The 21,116-nt window shown below is 44.7% G+C and overlaps 1 protein-coding gene across 5 annotated transcripts in view; it reads left to right on the forward strand.

Annotated features, from left to right (window-relative positions):
* GLT1D1 (glycosyltransferase 1 domain containing 1) overlaps positions 1-21,116 on the forward strand; it is a 492,486-nt gene that overhangs the window by 285,526 nt on the left and 185,844 nt on the right. For all 5 annotated transcript variants that reach the window (XR_010254820.1, XR_010254814.1, XM_063964608.1 and 2 more), the window contains exons 7-8: positions 5,930-6,025; positions 13,876-13,925. Coding sequence is in view for 3 of the 5 variants with exons in the window: in XM_063964608.1 (XP_063820678.1) it covers positions 5,930-6,025; positions 13,876-13,925 (146 nt within the window). In the remaining 2 variants the exon portion in view is untranslated. The remainder of the gene's footprint in view (positions 1-5,929; positions 6,026-13,875; positions 13,926-21,116) is intronic.

Genomic DNA, 21,116 nt, shown 5'->3' on the forward strand with positions numbered 1-21,116 from the left:
CTGGACACCATTAGCTCCAGAGGGTTCGATCACTTGGTTCGCCTAGCTGCTTGTTCCCGGAGCCGCGCCGTCACCCCCCTCACAGAAGCCAGAAGAAAGAAGCCGGGTGAGTATTAGAGGAACCGAAGACTTCAGTGACGGCAGAAGACTGCCCTGGGCAGCAGTTACTGTGGTCATCCAGTCTGGCTAAAGGCATATTCGGTGCCCTGGCCATTATACATTTTCAAATTTGAGCGGGTCTGAAGCACGCCGGGAAGGGGCGGGGCTTAGCCGCACAGCTCACCAGCGCCATTTTCTTCTCTTCGCAGCCGCTGCAGAGACGCTGGCCCGGGACCTCCATGCTCCTCACAAGTAATAGGGAGCAAAACGGGGGGGGGGGGGGGGGGGGGCACAGATAAATGGGTGCTTTTTTTATTATTTCAGCGCTACTGATATATATTATACGTGTGTAGTATATAGGCGCTGGGGTGTGGGCTGGCATACTCCCTCAGTGTATCTCTCTCCAGGCTTCTCTGTAGGCTGTCCCCTTTATTGGCCAGTGTGAGTGTGGGGTTGTCGGTACTGCGTGTCGGCATGTCTGAGGCTGAGTGTTCCTCCCCGGAGGAGGTTACTGGGGGTGCAGAAAAGGGGCTGGAGATGGTTTGATAAATCTGTTTCTCAGACTCAAACATGGAGAAAATCCATGGAAGATGCTTTGGCTCAGGTGCAGACCCCCTCAGGGTCACAAAAACGTTAATTTACCCAGATGGTAGATACAGATGCCGACACGGAATCGGATTCTGATGTCGACTTTAATGAGGCTACTTTACACCCAAGGGTTGTTAAGAGTATTCAGTACATGATTGTGGCTATTAAAGATGTTTTACATATCTCTGACTAATCTACTGTTCAGGAAACAAGGGTTTGCCTCTTTAAAGGGAAAAAACCTGAGGTGAAGTTTCCCCCCTCTCATGAAATGAATGCTCTTTGTGAAAAAGCTTGGGAGTCGCCGGACAAGAGGTGGCAGATTCCCAAGATAATTTTTATGGCGTATCCTTTCCCCTCTGATGACAGGGAAATATGGGAGTCGTCTCCAAATGTCGACAAGGCTCTTTCCCGTTTGTCCAAGAAGGTGGCGCTTCCGTCCCCTGACACGGCAGCTCTCAAGGATCCGGCGGATCGCAAGCTGGAGACGTCCTTGAAGGCCATTTTCGTTAATACTGGTGCATTGCTCAGACCTGCTGTGGCGTCGGTATGGGTGAGTAGTGCTATTGCTAAATGGGCTGATAATTTAGCTTCGTATATGTATACCCTTGATAAAGGTAATATTCTTTTGACTCTTGGTTATATCAAGGACGCTGCAGATTACCTAAAGGATGCGGCGAGAGATGTTGGCCTCTTGGGATCAAGAGCCAATGCCATGGCAGTCTCGGCCAGGAGGGCGCTGTGGATCCATCAATGGAATGCTGATGCCGACTCCAAGAAAAATATGGAAGCTCTCCCCTTCAAAGGTAGTGTCTTGTTTGGTGATGGCCTGGCTGACCTGGTGTCCACCGCTACTGCGGGTAAGTCATCTTTTCTTCCTCATGTTCCCGCACAACAGAAAAAAGGGCCCCATCAACAGATGCAGTCCTTTCGGCCTAATAAATACAAATGAGGTAGGGGCTCGTCCTTCCTCGCTTCGAAGGGTAGAGGAAGGGGAAAGAAGTCGCCTGCAGGTTCAGGCACCCAGGAGCAAAAGTCCTCCCCCGCCTCTACCAAGTCCACCGCATGACTCTGGGGCTCCGTGCCGGTGGGTGGCAGTCTCCGAATCTTCAGTCAGGTCTGGTTTCAATCGGCCCTGGATCCTTGGGTCTTAGACATAGTGTCCCAAGGGTACAAACTGGAGTTTCAGGAGATGCCCCCCCGCCGCTTTTTCGTATCGGCCTTGCCAGTTTCTCTTCCAGAAAGAGAAGTAGTAAATGCTGCAATACAAAAGTTGTGTCAACAGAGGGTCATTGTTCCCGTTCCCCCGTCTCAATGGAGGGAAGGGTTCTATTCGAGCCTCTTTGTCGTACCGAAGCCGGACGGTTCGGTCAGACCGATTCTGTACCTAAAATCCCTCAATCCATACTTGAAAACTTCAAGTTCAAGATGGAATCTCTTCGAGCTGTGATCTCCAGCCTAGAAGGGGGGGGGGGGGGTTATGGCGTCAGTGGACATAAAAGATGCCTACTTACACATCCCGATTTATCCTCCGCATCAGGCCTTCCTGAGATTTGCGGTGCAGGATTGTCATTACCAATTTCAGACGTTGCCGTTTGGGCTTTCCACGGCCCCGAGGGTCTTCACCAAGGTTATAGCAGAAATGATAGTACTACTTCGCAAGCGAGGCGTCACAATTATCCAGTACTTGGACGATCTCCTAATAAAGGCGAGGTCACAGGAACAATTGTCAAAGAATGTGGAACTCTTCCTGACGGTTCTGCAACATCACGGTTGGATTTTAAATTTGCCAAAGTCTCAGTTAATTCCGACGACTCGGCTGCCCTTGGGCATGATCCTAGACACGAAACTTCAGGGAGTCTTTCTTCCGGAGTACAAAGCTCTAGAAATACAGACCATGGTCAAGGAGCTTTTGAGACCGACAAGAGTGTCGATTCATCAATGCACTCGAGTGCTAGGGAAGATGGTGGCGGCTTACGAGGCCATTCCGTTTGGCAGGTTTCATGCCAGAGTGTTTCAGTGGGACCTACTGGACAAATGGTCCGGGTCTCACCTACACATGCACCGGAAAATAGTCTATCTTCCAGGGCCAGGATCTCTCTCCTGTGGTGGCTGCAAAGGTCTCACCTTCTAGAGGGACGCCATTTTGGAATCCAGGACTGGGTCCTGCTGACCACGGATGCAAGTCTCCGAGGCTGGGGCGCAGTCGCGCAGGGAAGAAGTTTCCAGGGAAAATGGTCAAGCCAGGAATCTTCTCTCCACATAAATGTTCTCGAGTTAAGAGCCATTTACAACGGCCTCCTGCAAGCGAAGAGTTTTCTTCAGGGTCTTCCTGTCCTGATCCAGTCGGACAACATCACAGCGGTGGCGTACGTAAACCACCAAGGCGGAACAAGGAGCAGGGCGGCAATGGCGGAAGCCACAAGAATTCTCTGCTGGGCGGAACAGCACGTAACCGCTCTGTCAGCAGTCTTCCTCCCGGGCGTGGACAACTGGGAAGCAGACTTTCTCAGCAGACACGATCTCCATCCAGGAGAGTGGGCTCTTCATCAAGAAGTATTTGCAGAAGTAACAAGGCGTTGGGGAACTCCTCTGATAGACATGATGGCGTCTTGCCTCAACAAGAAACTTCCGAAGTATTGTTCCAGGTCAAGGGACCCCCAAGCCAGTGCGGTGGACGCCCTGGTAACTCCGTGGGTGTTTCAGTCGGTGTATGTTTTCCCTCCGCTTCCTCTCATTCCAAAAGTGCTGAGGATCATAAGACGAACAAGGATTCCGGCAATACTTGTCGCTCCAGATTGGCCACGGAGGGCCTGGTATCCGGATCTTCAGGAATTATTAGTGGAAGATCCCTGGCCGCTTCCTCTAAGAGAGGACCTGTTACTGCAGGGGCCCTGCCTGTTTCCGGACTTACTGCGGCTGCGTTTGACGGCGTGGAAGTTGAACGCCAGATTTTAGCTCGGAAGGGTATTCCTGGGGAAGTCATTCCCACTCTCCTTAAGGCTAGGAAGGAGGTCACGGCGAAACATTATCACCGTATTTGGAGAAAATATGTGTCGTGGTGTGAATCCAAAGCAGCTCCTGCGGAGGAGTTTCATTTGGGTCGTTTCCTCCATTTTTTTCAGGCAGGCGTGGATGCGGGCCTGAAATTGGGTTCCATCAAAGTGCAGATTTCAGCCTTATCTGTTTTCTTTCAAAAGGAATTGGCCGTCCTTCCTGAGGTTCAGACTTTTGTGAAGGGAGTGCTGCATATCCATCCTCCTTTTGTGCCACCTGTGGCGCCGTGGGATCTTGAAGTTGTGTTGCAGTTTCTTATGTCTCACTGGTTTGAGCCTTTGCGTAAGGTTGAGTTAAAGTTTCTCACTTGGAAAGTGGTCATGCTTTTGGCTCTGGCGTCTGCCAGGCGAGTGTCTGAGTTGGCGGCCTTGTCTCATAAGAGCCCTTATTTGATCTTCCATGCGGATAGAGCGGAATTGAGGACTCTGCAACAATTTCTGCCGAAGGTGGTCTCTTCGTTTCACATTAACCAGCCTATTGTGGTGCCTGTGGCTACGGATGCTGTGGCGGTCCCAAAATCTCTTGATGTTGTAAGAGCTTTGAAAATTTATGTCGCCAGGACGGCTCTTACTCGGAAGACAGAGGCTTCCAACAAGATTGGAAATCCTGCTTCTAAGCAAACTATTGCTTTCTGGATTTATAATACGATTCAGCAAGCTCATTCTTCGGCTGGATTGCCAATTCCGAAGTCAGTGAAGGCCCATTCTACCTGGAAGGTGGGCTCATCTTGGGTGGTTAACCGAGGGCTCTCGGCACTTCAACTTTTCCGAGCAGCTACGTGGTCGGGTTCAAACACTTTTGCTAAGTTCTAGAAGTTTGATACCCTGGTTGATGAGGACCTCATGTTTGCTCAGTCGGTGCTGCAGAGTCGTCCGCACTCTCCCGCCCGGTCTGGAGCTTTGGTATAGACCCCATGGTCCATTTGGAGTCCCCAGCATCCTCTAGGACGTAAGAGAAAATAGGATTTTAATACCTACCGGTAAATCCTTTTCTCCTAGTCCGTAGAGGATGCTGGGCGCCCATCCAAGTGCGGACTGTTCCTTGCAATTATATTGATACTGGTTATTTTCGGTTACACGAGGTTTGTGTATCAGTTAGATTCAGCTTGTTGCTGTTGTTAGTTCATTCTGTTATCTGGTTTTCCTGCTGATCCAGTTGTACGGTGTGTTTGTGGTGTGGGCTGATATGTTTCTTGCCCTTAGTTTAACAAAAATCCTTTCCTCGAAATGTCCGTCTCTCCTGGGCACAGTTCCTATAACTGAGGTCTGGGGGAGGGGCATAGAGGGAGGAGCAAGTTCACACCCAGTCAAAGTCTTTTTAGTGTGCCCAAGCTCCTGCGGATCCCGTCTATACTCCATGGGCCTTTTGAAGTCCCCAGCATCCTCTACAGAGTAGGAGAAAAGGATTTACCGGTAGGTATTAAAATCCTTTTATCTGAGTGGTAGATAATTTAAATTGAAAGCTCCACTGGGGCAGGGATGATGTGAATGTCTATGAGGAATATTTAGTTAAGTATATTTCCACAAATATTAAGTATCCCCAGAATGTAAGAAGGACACAGCAGATTTCTATGGGGGCTGCTGTCCTGGCAGGTTTACCGGACTACCGAATGCGCAAGCCTGTAGACTACCTTCACTGTGGTTCCAGCTTGCGCATGCGCCACCATCTTTTAGCGCATGTGCAGTAGCGTAGCTGAGGAGACAAAGAAAGTAAAATTATTGCAATGCGATCACTTTACATCTCACTGATCACGGGATAGACTCCTGTCAGAGCTCCTGTGCCAGTGACTCAGAAATAAGGAATCTTTATTTCCAAGTCTGGCCACAATGATCATAAATATGCCCGTAAATATGTAGTTTTATACATACTAACAATATAAAAAAGTTAGTAAGCAAAATGTGTCGCAGTGTATAATGATGGCTAGACAGATCGCACATCTTTACATTGCTCATAATTTTATGTTCAAACAGAAAGCCATGGGTAACAGTATAGAAAGACACTATACAGACTGCAACAACTTTGGTTATGCTCATGCCAAAGACCCCAAAACCATCCAGAGCCATTATTTTACTCAGCTTTTTCAGGCACATGTCCAGGACTCATTACAGTAACTTTGAAAAATTAAAATTTGTCTATTGAATTTTCTGTCTTTTCTTTAACATAAATCCCCTTGCACTCTGTGTCCCAGGAGTTCAGCAGAATGCAGGGAATTTGCACATTTTCCTCTTAATATGTGGCCTCCGAAAAGTTAAAGATCCCCTTTTCCTGGTTGATGCATTTGCAGGTGAGTTTTATCCATTATTTTATTACATACAGTTGAAGCAGAATTTGTTTCAGTGAATGGATTTTTTTAAGGATTGATTGTGATATTAAGGGGAGTACACATGGAGAGATCCGTGCTTAAAATCTAAGCAGTCTGACTAGATTGTTTAGATTTTAGGCATGGATCTCGTGTGTATGCCCCCCAGTGATAGCGATGCGTGGCCCCACACGTCGCTATCACAGGTGCTAGATTGGTGAGAGTAGCGCGCCCCCCACCCCCTCGCTCAGCACACATCATGCTGTGCTGAGCGGGGGGAAAGATGTGTGCTGAGCGGTCACTGATGGATCACTTAGTACACATCTCTGGGAAAATAAGAACATGTATTGGCCTTACATGCAAGCAGTTCCACAATCCTATAGAAAGGGTATAGTGACCTATAGGGATTTCTACAGTGATCATTCAAGTCAAAGGTTTTGGGATTGTCACTAAGCTTGTTTTTAATACAAAGAAAATGTTATCAGTGACCTTACATGGTGAACGGAATAGTAACCGTCCCAGCACCATGATACTGGGTGGAGATCACACCTCCAGAACTGGGGAATATATTCTGATTTAGGCCCTCATGCCGAGTTGTTCGCTGGCTAGCTGCTTTTAGCAGCCGTGCAAACGCTAAGCCGCCGCCCTCTGGGAGTGTATCTTAGCTTAGCAGAAGTGCGAACGAATGGTTCGCAGCACGGCTACAAAAAAAGAGATTGTGCAGTTTCTGAGCAGCTCCAGACCTACTCCTACCCTGCGAACACTTCAGACTATTTAGTTCCTGTTTTGACGTCACAAACAAGCCCTGCGTTCGGCCAGCCACGCCTGCGTTTCCCCAGGCACACCTGCGTTTGTATCTGACACGCCTGCGTTTTTTCCACACACTCCCTGAAAACGGTCAGTTACCTCCCAGAAATGCCCACTTAATGTCAATCACTCTGCGGCCAGCAGTGCGACTGAAAAGCTTTGCTAAACCTTGTGTGAAACTACTTCGGCAGTTGTGAAAGTACATTGCGCATGCGCATTGCGCCGCATGCGCAGAAGTGCCGCCTTTTTGCCTGATCGCTGCGCAGCGACCGAAAACAGCTAGCGAACAACTCGGAATGACCACCTTAGTTACTAGGACACACAACCTCCGGATAGAGATCACATTTTAAGACATCTGTGCATAAATCCACACACTCGGTCAGCTACTCCTGAGTAAACCTTTCTTACACACTTTCAATAGATGCTGGATAAACTCTGCTTTATGATGACTTCTTATACAACAAGAGTGACCATTCTAGTTGTCCCCTATCATATCAGACTGCAGATGAACCTGCATGTCTCTGGAAGAATAGCACTCTCCTGCTGCTTTACTGTTTGACGAGAGCTCACTGAAAGAACACACCTGAAAAATCAGCATTTGGACTATTTCTCAATTGGGGGTACAGGAGTCTCCTACTGCACAGTGAAGTGTGCTCCCTAAAGGAATACACCTGATTTTAATAGAGCACTGTGTGCATTGTGTCTCTTATTATAAACACATTTAAGATTATGCATGTTTCATTTCACGGTACATACACATACTTTTTTTTTTTTTTTACATTTTCCGTTTCAGAGTGAGTGCAGATTAATATCCCCCCTTATTTATATGCACTATCATTGTAAAATAACTTACTGGCAGTTCTCGGCCCCTAGTGGTATGAATAAAAGGTACTGTATAAATGGAGAATCTCACTGAAATAATGATAACAGATCACCCACTGTTGTGTTGAAAAATCTCCCAGAAATCACTGCCTGTGAAATCTAAAAATGTGTATTTAAATCACTTCCTGGAACCAATGATCTGCCTTCTTTTTTCCCTCTTGGTGAAGGTTTGATCATGGGCTATGATTTCTTGATTTGTGTTGGTTTTTACCTGTATTGTTTTTTATCTGCATGTTTGCATTTCAGTAGCATTTGTGTCCAGCCCTGGGCAGGTGAGATCTGATAAAGCTCCGTTAAATTGCTAACTACAGATTTTAATGAACTACAATTAACCCAATCATTGAAAATATTTAGGTTTTGGCAACGGATGAAAGTCTGGCAGAATAAATATATTATGTAGTACAGTAGCACAAGAGAGGTCTGTTCAAGTATTATGAAACCTTCATGCAATATAAGGACCTTTTATAGCCAGATTTAGTGGACTATTCAGGGGGAAAAATGTGTGTGCGCTATATATATGTATATATAATATATAATCTACAGTATGTAATAAAAGGCTAATGCTGCTCCTCACTTATATGGGTGGAATTCAAGTGTTTTGCACGCTGGCGGCCACTAGATGAAAGTGTTGCTCCGTTCGGGTGCGCACAGCTGCCGGCGCTGACTTTACTGTTATGATGATCCATCAGTTTGACCATAGACATTGCCAAATGCTGGGTATTCTCCTCTGCTAGGTCTTTACTGTAGCTGTCTTCAGTTCTTGGGTCTTTCTGTCTTTAGTGTTGACAGCAAGTGAAATGCATGCTCGATCGAGTTGAGATCAGGTGACAACTTGGTTTGTTTTTACAGCATGCTGTGGATCACTGTCCATCTGTACTCTGACGTACCGTCCAATCATAGTTGCTGAAACTTAGCAAGCAGTATATCCCTATACAGATCAGAATTATTCTGGCTGCTTCTGTCACATCAATAAACACTAGTGACCTAATCAGGGGTGTAAGTTCTTCATACCAGGCACCCGAAGGTAAAATAGACCCCTCCAGGTGTCCATCGCACATACTCTGTAGCACAGCTGAGGGGTCAAAAGAGGTAGTAATGTGAAACAGTACTTCTCAGTGGTCGCCTGTCCCGGTTACTCACTAATGGTACATCTGGGCAAATACAAATTCCCTATTGCCACAAGTAGAGCCCAACAAGGTTTTTTTGTTTAACAAGTGTTGTATTTTTTTAGTTTACACAGCTCCCCCCCTTTCATGAAAAAAATACCTCATGGTCCCTCACTGTAAAAAAATAAAAATAAAACATTGTACTGCACTAGACTAGAATAAAAGAAAACGGGCTCACGCATAGCGACAAACAAACAAACAAAAAATCATCGGCAGTCAAAGCAGGGGCTGCAGTCTCCGGGCCTACTCAACTAAGAGCACTGTGTTAGCAAGACTTCGGGAGGCAGTGTCACCTATGATGTCACGCCACTGAAAATCACAGCCTGGACTGCATCTGTGAAGTTAGAACTAGCAGTAATGATGGTACTGTGGTTGCCAAAAGCACCACCAGTCTTGATCAGTAGAGGTTCCTGGCGGCGGCCGTTCCTGTCTGACAGACGGCCCTGCTCCTCGGTGCTCCACTGATAGCTGGTGCCCAGACGCAATTGCTTCCATTGTTGCCTACGGGAGTTACGCCATTGGATCCAGTGCCATTGGAAGCCATGCATGCACATGCCATTGTACTGTCTCCACCTTATTTTACAGATGTTTCGGTATGCTTCAGACCATGAGCCATTCCAAGCATTTTCCATACGTGTTTTTTTTGCCATCATTCTGGTACAGCTTGATCTTAGTTTCATCTGTCCAAAGAATGCTGTTCCAGAACTGGGCTGGCTTTTGTAGCTGTCTTTTGGCAAAGTCTCTAATCTGGTCTCTAATCTGGTCATTTTAGCGAACCCTTTGTATTTGTTTTCTTGAACATTCTTTATGATAGACTTGAATAATGATGTGGCTACGTTCTGGAGAGTGTTCTTCATTTGCCGGACCTATGAAAGCATTTTCTTTACCATTTCAAAGTATCCTGTGATCAGCCACCACTGTTGTCTGAACGTCTAGGCCAATTTGTTTTGTCGAGCTCACCAGAGCATTCTTCTTCTTTTTTCTTTCTTTCTTTCTTTCTTTCTTTCTTTCTTTCTTTCTTTCTTTCTTTCTTTCTTTCTTTCTTTCTTTCTTTCTTTCTTTCTTTCTTTCTTTCTTTCTTCTTTTTTTCCCCCTCAAAGTACCAAACTGTTCACTTGGCCACACCTATGGTTCCTGCTAACTCTCTGATAGATTTATTTTGTTTTTGCAAACTGAGCATGGCCTGTTTCATTTGCATTGAGACTACTTTCAATTGGTTTCACAACAACAGCTTTTAAATGCAGATGTCACTCTAATCAACTCCAGACTTTTTGTCTAATTGCTAAAGACCTAACAAAGGAATAGCCCACATATGTCCATGGAACAGCTTTTGAGTCAATTGTCCAATTACTTTTGGTCCCTTGAAAACTAGGGGGATACATATTAAACAGCTGTAATAACTAAACATTGCCTCCAATTTGAAATTTTAATAACTTTTAAAGTAAAGCTGAAAAGTCATACTCTGCATGTTTAACAAATGTTAGCTAACCTCTCCAATATGCTAAATCTGAAATTGAACACAAATTCAAATTATTTAAATGTTTGGATTGTAATGATTTTAATTAGTTTCAATACCTGCTGATTTATTATTTTCTTTCGTATATACTGTGTGATTGCTCTTCTAACAGAGTGGTGAGAGGATACACATGCAGTGTCCCAGAGACGGGATGCATACGTTATTTATGTGGCAAAACCTCCTGCATGCCTTACTGGAACTTGCCAAGTGCCCATTGCTGTAAAGGTTCTGAATTTTCAGAGCTCAAAGAACAATTAGACGTATAGCTATATTTGTTGCACTAATACACAACAAACCACATTGACGTTCATTATAATGCAAGTATTGAGCAGTTTCTGGCTGGCTAAGTATTTAAGTAGATGTAAACAAGTGCTGGAGTTCAAAGGGTGATGTTTTTCTTGCAGGTTTTATAATATAAAATATACTTTTGTAGGATCACCATCTACCCAGCGTTTTACTAATGTTTAATACAGACATAGGGGTATATGCAATTCACGGCGAATCGAGGCAAATTATCGCCGTTTTTTAATTCGACACAATTCGACAGGTGAATTCCGGCAGGTGGCTGCCAGAATTCACCATATTCAATGAAAAACGGATTCGACAGTCCCGCGGGCGAAAAACGGCCGATTTGCCGGATTTTGCCGCGAATTAAAAAAACGGGAAAAACCCGGAAAAACATGGCGTGGGGTCCCCCCTCCAAAGCATAACCAGCCTCGGGCTCTTCGAGCTGGTCCTGGTTCTAAAAATGCGGGGTAAAAATTGACAGGGGATCCCCCGTATTTTTAAAACCAGCACCGGGCTCTGCACCTGATGCTGGTGCAAAAAATACGGGGGACAAAAAGAGTAGGGGTCCCCCGTATTTTATACACCAGCATCGGGCTCCACTAGCTGGACAGATAATGCCACAGCCGGGGGTCACTTTTATACAGCGCCCTGCGGCCGTGGCATTAAATATCCAACTAGTCACCCCTGGCCGGGGTACCCTGGGGGAGTGGGGACCCCTTCAATCAAGGGGTCCCCCCACCAGCCACCCAAGGGCCAGGGGTGAAGCCCGAGGCTGTCCCCCCCCATCCAATGGCTGCGGATGGGAGGCTGATAGCCTTGAGTAAAATGACAAGAATATTGTTTTTTCCAGTAGTACTACAAGTCCCAGCAAGCCTCCCCCGCAAGCTGGTACTTGGAGAACCACAAGTACCAGCATGCGGGAGAAAAACGGGCCCGCTGGTACCTGTAGTACTACTGGAAAAAAAATACCCAAATAAAAACAGGACACACACACCTTGAGAGTAAAACTTTATTACACACCTGCCGACACACACATACTTACCTATGTTGACACGCCGACTGCCACAGTCTCCGACGATCCGGGGTACCTGTGAAAAAAATTATACTCACCTCAATCCAGTGTCCGGGAGATAATCCACGTACTTGTTAACAAAAAAAAAGCGAACACCCGTACCATGCCGGACTGAAAGGGGTCCCATGCTTACACATCAGACCCCTTTCCCCGAATGCCGGGACACCACGTGACTCCTGTCACTGAGGTCCCTTCAGCCAATCAGGAAGCGCTAGTTCCGTGGCGCTCACCTGATTGGCTGTGCGCTGTCTGAGCTGTCAGACAGCGCATCGCAAAGCCTCTCCATTACTTGCAATGGTGGGAACTTTGCCGTCTGCGGGGGGTTACCCGCGGTCAGCCGCTGACCGGCGGGTGACCTCACCGCTAGCCGCAAAGTTCCCACCATTGAATATAATGGAGGGCGCTGTGCGATGCGCTGTCTGAGTTCAGACAGCGCACAGCCAATCAGGTGAGCGCAACGAAGTTGCGCTTCCTGATTGGCTTTAGAGACCTTTCTGTGACAGCTGTCACTGAGAGGTCTGTCTGCATTCGGGGATAGGGGTCCCATGTGTCAACATGGGACCCCTTTCAGTCCGTTGGTCGGGTGTCCGGTTTTTTATTTTGCCAAGTACGTGGATTTATCTCTGGACCATGGCTGAGGTGAGTATATTTATCTTTTATTTTCAGGTGCCCCTGGATTCTACTTGGAGAAGAGGACCGATGTCTGCGTGTGAACATAGGTAAGTATGTGTGTGTCGACGTATGAAATAAAGTTTTACTTTCACGGTGTCTGTCTCCTGTTTTTATTTGGGTATTTTTTTTCCAGTAGTACTACAGGTACCAGCGGGCCCGTTTTTCTCCCGCATGCTGGTACTTGTGGTTCTCCAAGTACCAGCTTGCGGGGGAAGCTTGCTGGGACTTGTAGTACTACTGGAAAAAACAATATTCTTGTCATTTTACTCAAGGCTATCAGCCTCCCATCCGCAGCCATTGGATGGGGGGGGACAGCCTCGGGCTTCACCCCTGGCCCTTGGGTGGCTGGGGGGGGGGGACCCCTTGATTGAAGGGGTCCCCACTCCCCCAGGGTACCCCGGCCAGGGGTGACTAGTTGGATATTTAATGCCACGGCCGCAGGGCACTGTATAAAAGTGACCCCCGGCTGTGGCATTATCTGTCCAGCTAGTGGAGCCCGATGCTGGTGTGAAAAATACGGGGGACCCCTACTCTTTTTGTCCCCCGTATTTTTTGCACCAGCATCAGGCGCAGAGCCCGGTGCTGGTTTTAAAAATACGGGGGATCCCCTGTCAAATTTTTCCCCGCATTTTTAGAACCAGGGCCAGCTCGAAGAGCCCGAGGCTGGTTATGCTTTGGAGGGGGGACCCCACGCCATTTTTTTCAGGGATTTTACCATTCCATCCAAAAAAAAAAATATATATTATTTTTAAAAATATATAAATAATACTTGTGCCTCCAAAAAAGACAAACCAAGTACCTAATCCCTTCTAATATAAATAGATATGATATTACCAAGAAAAAAAACACAAAAAAAACATGTTTTAAATTTTTTTTATTAGTTTCACCATCCAAAGTGTGGCAGATTGAAAATGACGAATTTACTGTCTAAAAGCACTGTTGTCGAATTTCCAAACTTCCATTGAATAGACTTTGGTCGAATTGCAGCATGTGTATCATTGCAAAAAAGTCGAATTTGTCAAAAGTCGAATTTCAAAAAGTCGAATTTTGAAAGTCCGTTTTTTTGTCGGAAAGTACTGAATTGCATTGTCGAATTTTTTTTTTGGGCGAAAAAATCCCGAAATTCGACAATTTCGGGAATTCGACCGCAATTGCATATACCCCATAAAGAGCCATCTCCCCTGCCATCGCTGCAAGAGCACACAATCTCTTTAAAGTGTGGCCTACATCCCCTAATGCTAAGCAGAAGGGACGTGCCTAGCTGCACAAATATTTGCCTCATCTAAATAACCATACTCCTGATTATATTTGCAATCATAGCAAATCGTTTATATAAGCTTTACTAATGCTGGATGCTTGCACACCATGCACTCTATATTAGATTGGCAGAGAATAATGTTTTAATGAGGCTAACAACAATCTTTTATCCTAGAGTGGCATGAAAGGGAACCAAATGTTTACTTGGTTATTATTGGACCAATGGTGAGTATGATTTTATTGAAGACTATTTTCTATAATCTTGTGTTAGATACCGGTTTGTTTCCATTAGATTTGGTTGAATCATGCTCATGATGAGTCATTGCAAACTCTTAAAGTACAAGTATAACTACTATTTGATTTAATTAATACATACTATCCAACCATCCTGGCAGGAAAATGTGTATAAGCTAGACCACGCCACTGCCACTGATCTGCCAGGCCCAATTTCTACAAATCTACAGTTATTTTGGCTGGTGTAAATTGTGACTGCACACGAATTTTAGCACTGTTGCTGTGTACAATATGTTTGTATATTACGAAGATAAATAATTTCTATAAAATGTAAATTTTTATACTTCGTTTTATCCATCATGCTTTCTTTCAGCTGTGTCTGGAAAATTGGCACTCATGCAGAAAATGTACTTCTGTAGTAGACTTTCCCACAATCATTTAATATTCTGTAGTAGTATTTTTTATCCAGCCCAGCGCAATGTTCTTAAACTCTCATTATGAAAAAGCCCCTTTCATCCTCACACTGGGGCATATTTATCTGCCCTTCCTGCATGATGACAGTCTTCTGTGATCAACCTGTGTGTGTCTAATAGACCATAGGCTGATCACAGAGAAGAAAAGTTTTATTTAATTTATTTTTTATCAATCTGTTTATCTCCATTCAGGGATCGGTGCTCTCCTTATCTGTGACTTTGTGTGGTCAGTTAAGATGCCAGCTGGGACTTTCACTGTTCCTTTGTTTGTGAAAAAAAAAACCCTGAGAAATGCAGGGAAGGGATTCACACTGACAGAACTTTCCCTCAATCTCTGTTCCAGCATGTGTTGTGCTATTTTCTTTCAAATATCCCAATGTCAATGTAGGTGAATTTATCACATGCCAACCACATTCGAGGGATTCAGTAGAAATTCCCGACAGTCAAAATCCTGACATTGAGCACAGTGTGTCCCCTCGTGGGCTCAGTGGTGAGCTTTGTTCACCACACTATTATATTCCCCAACGGGTGGTGGCGTGGACCACCACCCTAGTGGGAATACCGGGTTGCAGTCGAGATTTCGACTGCCGGCATTTTGACTGTTGTCGGGATTCCGGCGGTGGTATCCCCATCTGAGATGCGGATTGTGATTTCACATTGCACAACTATCACTTCATAACCGTTAATGGAAGCTCCTAAATAGATATATTTTTGCTACAAAGTTGTGACAGCAGGCATCATCCATCCAACATACTTCATCATTTTGTTTGGCTTTACCTATAACACTTCTTTTTTTGTGTGCTAATAAGTATTACTATGAAATGGAGTGGGTAATGAGAAGTTCGATATACTAATTGGAAAGTAGCCACTAACCCCTATTGCACACTGTAACTGAAGCCGCTGCGGCCGCTGTAATAAATTCTTTACCTACGTACTCTGTCCCCAGTTCGCGTACACAGTCCCGTACTGTGCACGCACTTTGCGTACACACGCCGGAATAGCCGTGCAGCTTACACTCAGTGCATACACACAGACCGACACGCTGAGAGCACGAGGCAGCTCTAGGTGTGGCAATTACACTATACAAACGCTCAACAGAAACTGAATGCGACACCAGTATTTGATTGTATGTTGTGGTCCAAAGCAGCAACAAGTAATAATATATTTGTAAAAGGGGGTTACAATAAGTTAAAATATAAATGGTACAACACAATACAATTCAATCACAGAGAGAGAGTCACACCCAATGATACGTACGTTTGTTCGCCTGCGCAACCCGGATCTGGTCCTCTAGTCGATCTGGCAAGATGACCTTAGAGCAAGAGAGAGAGAGCGATCGGCCCAGGTGCAAGGTTTATATACCCTTGCCCAATATACAATACAATGGGGTTGTATGCTCTCCACCGATTGGTTGGAGGGATGGTCGTTTACAGTACAGGAGAGGTCATTGGTCGGTTTGAAGATATGGGCGATGCCTTGATCCAGGGGTGTGTACTGCTGGTCAGCTCTGGATTCCCACCGCATATCAAGTACATAATAAACACAAATATACCTTTAATCTGCCTTTGCGAATAACTATTCGCAACGACATGCGATCTTCTCCAAACCAACACCGGATTATTACTCATAAGTATCCGAACACGTAGATATCCATGCATGATGCTCTGATCAGTTACTGTCCCCTCGCATACTGTAAAGGTTGATAATTCCCTTGCTGTGCCTTGCAAATAAGTAAAAGTTGCATGAGGGGGAAAGGGGAGACTATGTGCAATGTGTGCACCAAGTTTGGGAAACATGCAATGTGTGACAGATATTTCCATGTTCATTATGTTACCCTGTCATGCTATCTCCAAGCAACATGATCCTACACATGAAATGACCAACCATTCTCAAGATACACACAAATATATATATATATATATATATATATATATATCCATAAGTGTTTCCCTGCTATTATATCAAAGGTTTTCTAGACTGCAGGCTGCCTGTAGTTAATAATTTGAAAACGCAGGCTTATGTGTATCTATTGGGATATTTGTCTCCCATTGTTCTGGCTCCCACCAAACGATGACTTGTTCGGTTTGTGTTGTCTTCAGTATACACTCTGAAACAATAAGGATAACTAGAGATATTTACTTTCCTCACAGATCAGGGTGCCTGTTTCATGATCACAAACCTTTGCGTAAACAAGACATGTCTTGATATTTTCAAGACATTGTTTTAGAAGAATGTGTATGTGTGGTTTGATTAGCTTGTGTGTGAACAGTAACTTGCCTTTGAAGATTACAGTCTGTACAAATTCTGTACTATAAGGATTGAATATGGAACATGGCTTTGGGGGCCTTTCTATGCGACTGCGTATGTCACCGTATTTACCCACACCCCACGCTAATACGCAGGGCTTCACGAGCCAATGTATGCAGCGTCCGGGTGTGCGCACGCACGGCTAATACGCAACCGCACAGAAGCCACTCTGAATGGTGTCTGTATGTGTAGTGCGGGTTTGTAATATTTTCCGACTTCGACAGTAATGAACATAAGAAGTCATAGTAACATAGTATCTAAGTTGAAAAAAGACAATTTGTCCATCGATTTCAACCTATTTGTGGTCTCCTGTGCAGTATTAATTTTGGACTAATTTTGTCTGATGCTGATGTCAGCCGTTGTGTTTTTATTCCTCTTTTTTCTACGCATCATAACCCTGGATACCCTTATCCATTAGGAATTTATCTAACCGATTCTTAAGTGTTGACGGAGTCCGCCGTTACTACTCTCTCAGGCAGGGAATTCCAAACACGTATTTGTGAAAAAAAACTTTTCTTCGCTTTGTTTCGGAATCTCCTCTCCTCTAACCTAAGAGAGTGACCACGTGTCTTCTGTGCTGATCTTACAAAAAACAGGTTCCGCACAAGCTCTGTGTATTGCCCCTTTATATATTTGTAAATGTTGATCATGTCCCCTCTTAGTCTCCTCTTTTCCAGTGTAAACATGCCTAGCCTTGCAAGCCTTTCCTCGTATTCCAGCGTCTCCATGCCCTTAATTAGTTTGGTCGCCCACCTCTGCACCTTTTCTAGCTCCAGGATATCTTTTTTGTAGTATGGTGCCCAAAATTGTACACAGTATTCAAGATGCGCAAGAGCAAGGACGTCTTTCCTCATGTGCCTTTCCTTTTCTTACTTACATTATCTTATACTCCATACTCCCTTTGATGGCACCTAACCCCGGGTTTTCTATACCTGTCCTATATTGTCTTGTACTGTAAGTGCTGTTTGCTCATTTGATTATGTACTGTGTAATGGGCGCTGCAGATCCCTTGTGGCGCCGTATAAATAAAGGAGAATAATAATAATAATGTGTCCTTATTTAGTGATTTATATAGTGGGAGTATAACACTCTTGTCCCTTGTGTCAGTTCCCCGTTTTATACATGCTATTATCTTATTAGCCTTCTTTGCTGCAATCCTACTTTGGGTACTGCTGCTTAGTTTGTTATCTATGTGAACACCTACATCTTTTTCTAGTACAGAATCCCCTAATATTACCCCATTTAGTATGTAGGTGTTATTTTTGTTCTTGCTACCACAGTGCATTACCTTACACTTGTCTGTATTGAAGCTCAATCTCCATTTTGCTGCCCATGCTTCTAGTTTAACTAGGTCGTTCTGAAGAGACTCAGCACCCCCCTCCATATTTATAACCTTACACAGTTTGGTATCGTCTGCAAAAATTGACACCATGCTCTCTAGACCTACTCTAGAAGGCTGTTTGAAGGACTGCCGCGCCCTGGAGAGCCGCAGTGGTGATATCTACAGGGAGTCGCTCAGCTCCCTTGAACAAGAATACACACACAAAAAATTGAGAGATCACGTCTGCGCTCGTCGAGATATACTACTTATGGGGATGAAATAAAGTGTGCACAATATCCGAAGGAAAGTATTACTGAGTATAAGAACGTATTTACATAGTGCTGTTGCAGCATCTACGGTAGGTAAATGTCCTTATTGAGTCCGCTGTGGAGTATTTTTCTCCTTCGAAGTATCTCGAACAGTCGTTCTCCGGGTTTTCTCCTGTATTCGCGTCCAGGGTATCGGGATAGTTCTTATCCTCAATATTGGAGACACAAAGACAGGGAAAAGAACTGCTGATATTGTGGTAAACGTTTGAAAAATGATGGAGGTGTTTTTTAGTGGAATCTTTAACGAGATGGTGACTGCTGAATGCGTACCAGTACTCACGTGAAGACGTGATATGTCCCTCGCATAAAGGTATCTTTAATATTCCGATGATATTCTCCTCCTTCTCCAAACAGGATCCCTTATGGTACTTGTCTGAAGGGCAATTCACGCCTCTAAGTTCACGATTTGCCGTGGGGGAGTGCGTACCGTACTCACATCCGTATGGGGGTGTGGAAAACACACAAAGGTATCTTTAGCTTGATATGTTGTCATATACTGTCCCATTCATGCAAGTTAAGTAGAGGGAGGGAAAAAAATGGGCGTACCCGACTCACACTGCACAGTGGAAGAACTTGTGTGTAAAGGTATCTTTAAGGGGGTCCCACAGATCCTAGATGCTCCTTATTCTAAGATCCATTCCTCTCGTACGGTACATGAAGAGAAGCGAAGCATGGTGTCAGAGTGACACGTAAAATATTTATTGTACAAAAACTTATTTTAAAACAACATAGAAACTGCCAATGGCCTCCAGGTAAGAAAGGGGGGTGTACACGGGTGAAAAAGATGTTATTATCCGGATTATTCTCACCTTAGTAAATACCGTCCCAGATCAGTCCCTGGTGGTCCTGGCCCTCACACCAACGCGTTTCGACTGGAGAAGTCTTTTTCAAGGTGTGTGATGAGGGCACTGGAACCATTATTTATACCCCCTGACAGGAAGTCATGTGGTAGGGGTGTGGTTACAGAATATTTTGATACATAGTATCATGCATAAAATTACACTGGGTGCTAAAAAAACAAGATGATGCTATATTGTATTTACTAAAAATTGCTATGAGCATCGTAAAATTGATAAAAATGTAGAGGAAAATGTGTTAAAAGACGACGTCGCGTCACTTCCGGTGTTTGGAACGCATGTGGTTCCGGAAGTGACGTCGGGCGGTGTTAGGGAATAGTGTAACTCTATTATAATTTTAATATTATATTTAGTGAGGTGGAGTACGGCAATGGTGGCGAGGAGTAGTGATGGGCCGCTGGGTATTGCTGGAAGTATCTCCAGCTAGCTAGATGCGCTATCCACCTAGTTACCGCGGTGGAACGCAAGTGCCGGAAATGGCGATCATGCGTTCCACCGGGAATGGACGTCATTTCCGGTGCCGACGTGTGTGAAATGGAAACCTGTGGAACGCATGTACCGGAAGTAGCGGTCGTGCGTTCCACCTGGCGGGGAGGCATATATTGCGGACAGGAAGTGTAGGGAGCACAGTGCGGTCCAAGTGTTGTTAATGGAACGCATGTGGACCCGGAAATGACGTGTTGCCACGGACGTTATCCTGTGGAAAGGGGGAGGCCATATAAATTGTATTGCCGTTTATATAAGAGTTACAGTGAGGACTGGATAGAGACAAGTACAAAAATTATACAAAATAAAGCGAGTACTGATTATAATAAAAGCGCAATTAATATAAAACGGGTAAAATAAGATTATTATGCAGAATAATCAAAATTGGTCTCTTTAAATGAGAATACAAACGTGGTTCAATATAAAAGAGGAAATGAGGGTGGGGGACCAAAGGGTTAAATACTAAAATAGTTCCGAGAGTGAAATGAGTACCCCAGCATTGTAGCTTGTGGGAGATGTGAGACTAGCCCAGAGGTGCGTGAGTGGTCTAAGGTCCTTAAAGAAACCATTTAGTTTCAAATTCCAGGTTGAGGCCTTTAGGTTTCAGGGTGCCTAGGTTGAAAATGCTCCGCATTTCGGTCTGGGCGAGTCTTTCTTCAGTATTTCCCTTTCTCCAGTTTCCTGTCACTGCCTGAATGCCACAGAATAGTGTTATTTCCGATGGTTTACAATCATGTGCCTCCTTAAAATGGGCCGAGATTCCGTGGGTGAGGAGACCCTTCTTGATGTTCCTGAGGTGTTCACTCATTCTTTCCTTTAATTTTCTGGTGGTTCTCCCTACGTACTGTTTATTGCATTTACATTGTACTAGGTATACAACGTTTTTGCTGTCACACGTGATAAATTCTTTGATGTCGTATTTTTTCTGGTTACTGGTGGATGTGTAGCAGGTTATAGTGGATGTACTGCTCTTGCAGTTGCGACACATTTGGCATTGTCCGCATCTGTAGAAGCCCTTGCTCTTGATGGTGGTGGTTCTTTTAGGGATCTCCAGTGCGCTTTTTACAAGATGTTTACGTAGATTGTTGGCCTTTCGATATGTAAATTTTGGTTTCTCCGATATGTATTGTTTGAGTATGGGATCCTGCAGTAATAATCCCCAATTTTTCCTTATGATATGCTCCAGCCCCTTATATTGGCTGCTGTATTTAGTGATAAAGGTAACAGTATTTGCATCACTTATATGGTCTTCCGTAGAGGTGGTGGGTTGGATCATACGTTCCCTGTCGGCTTGATGATATTTTTCATATGCCGGATCAAGTAGTTTGGTTCCATACCCCTTTTTCTGAAATTGTTTTTTCATGGAGATGCCTTGGTTGTGATAATCTTGTAATTTGGAGCAGTTCTTT

The sequence above is a fragment of the Pseudophryne corroboree genome, chromosome 1, assembly GCF_028390025.1.
Source record: "Pseudophryne corroboree isolate aPseCor3 chromosome 1, aPseCor3.hap2, whole genome shotgun sequence".
In the NCBI taxonomy this organism is placed as follows: domain Eukaryota; kingdom Metazoa; phylum Chordata; class Amphibia; order Anura; family Myobatrachidae; genus Pseudophryne; species Pseudophryne corroboree.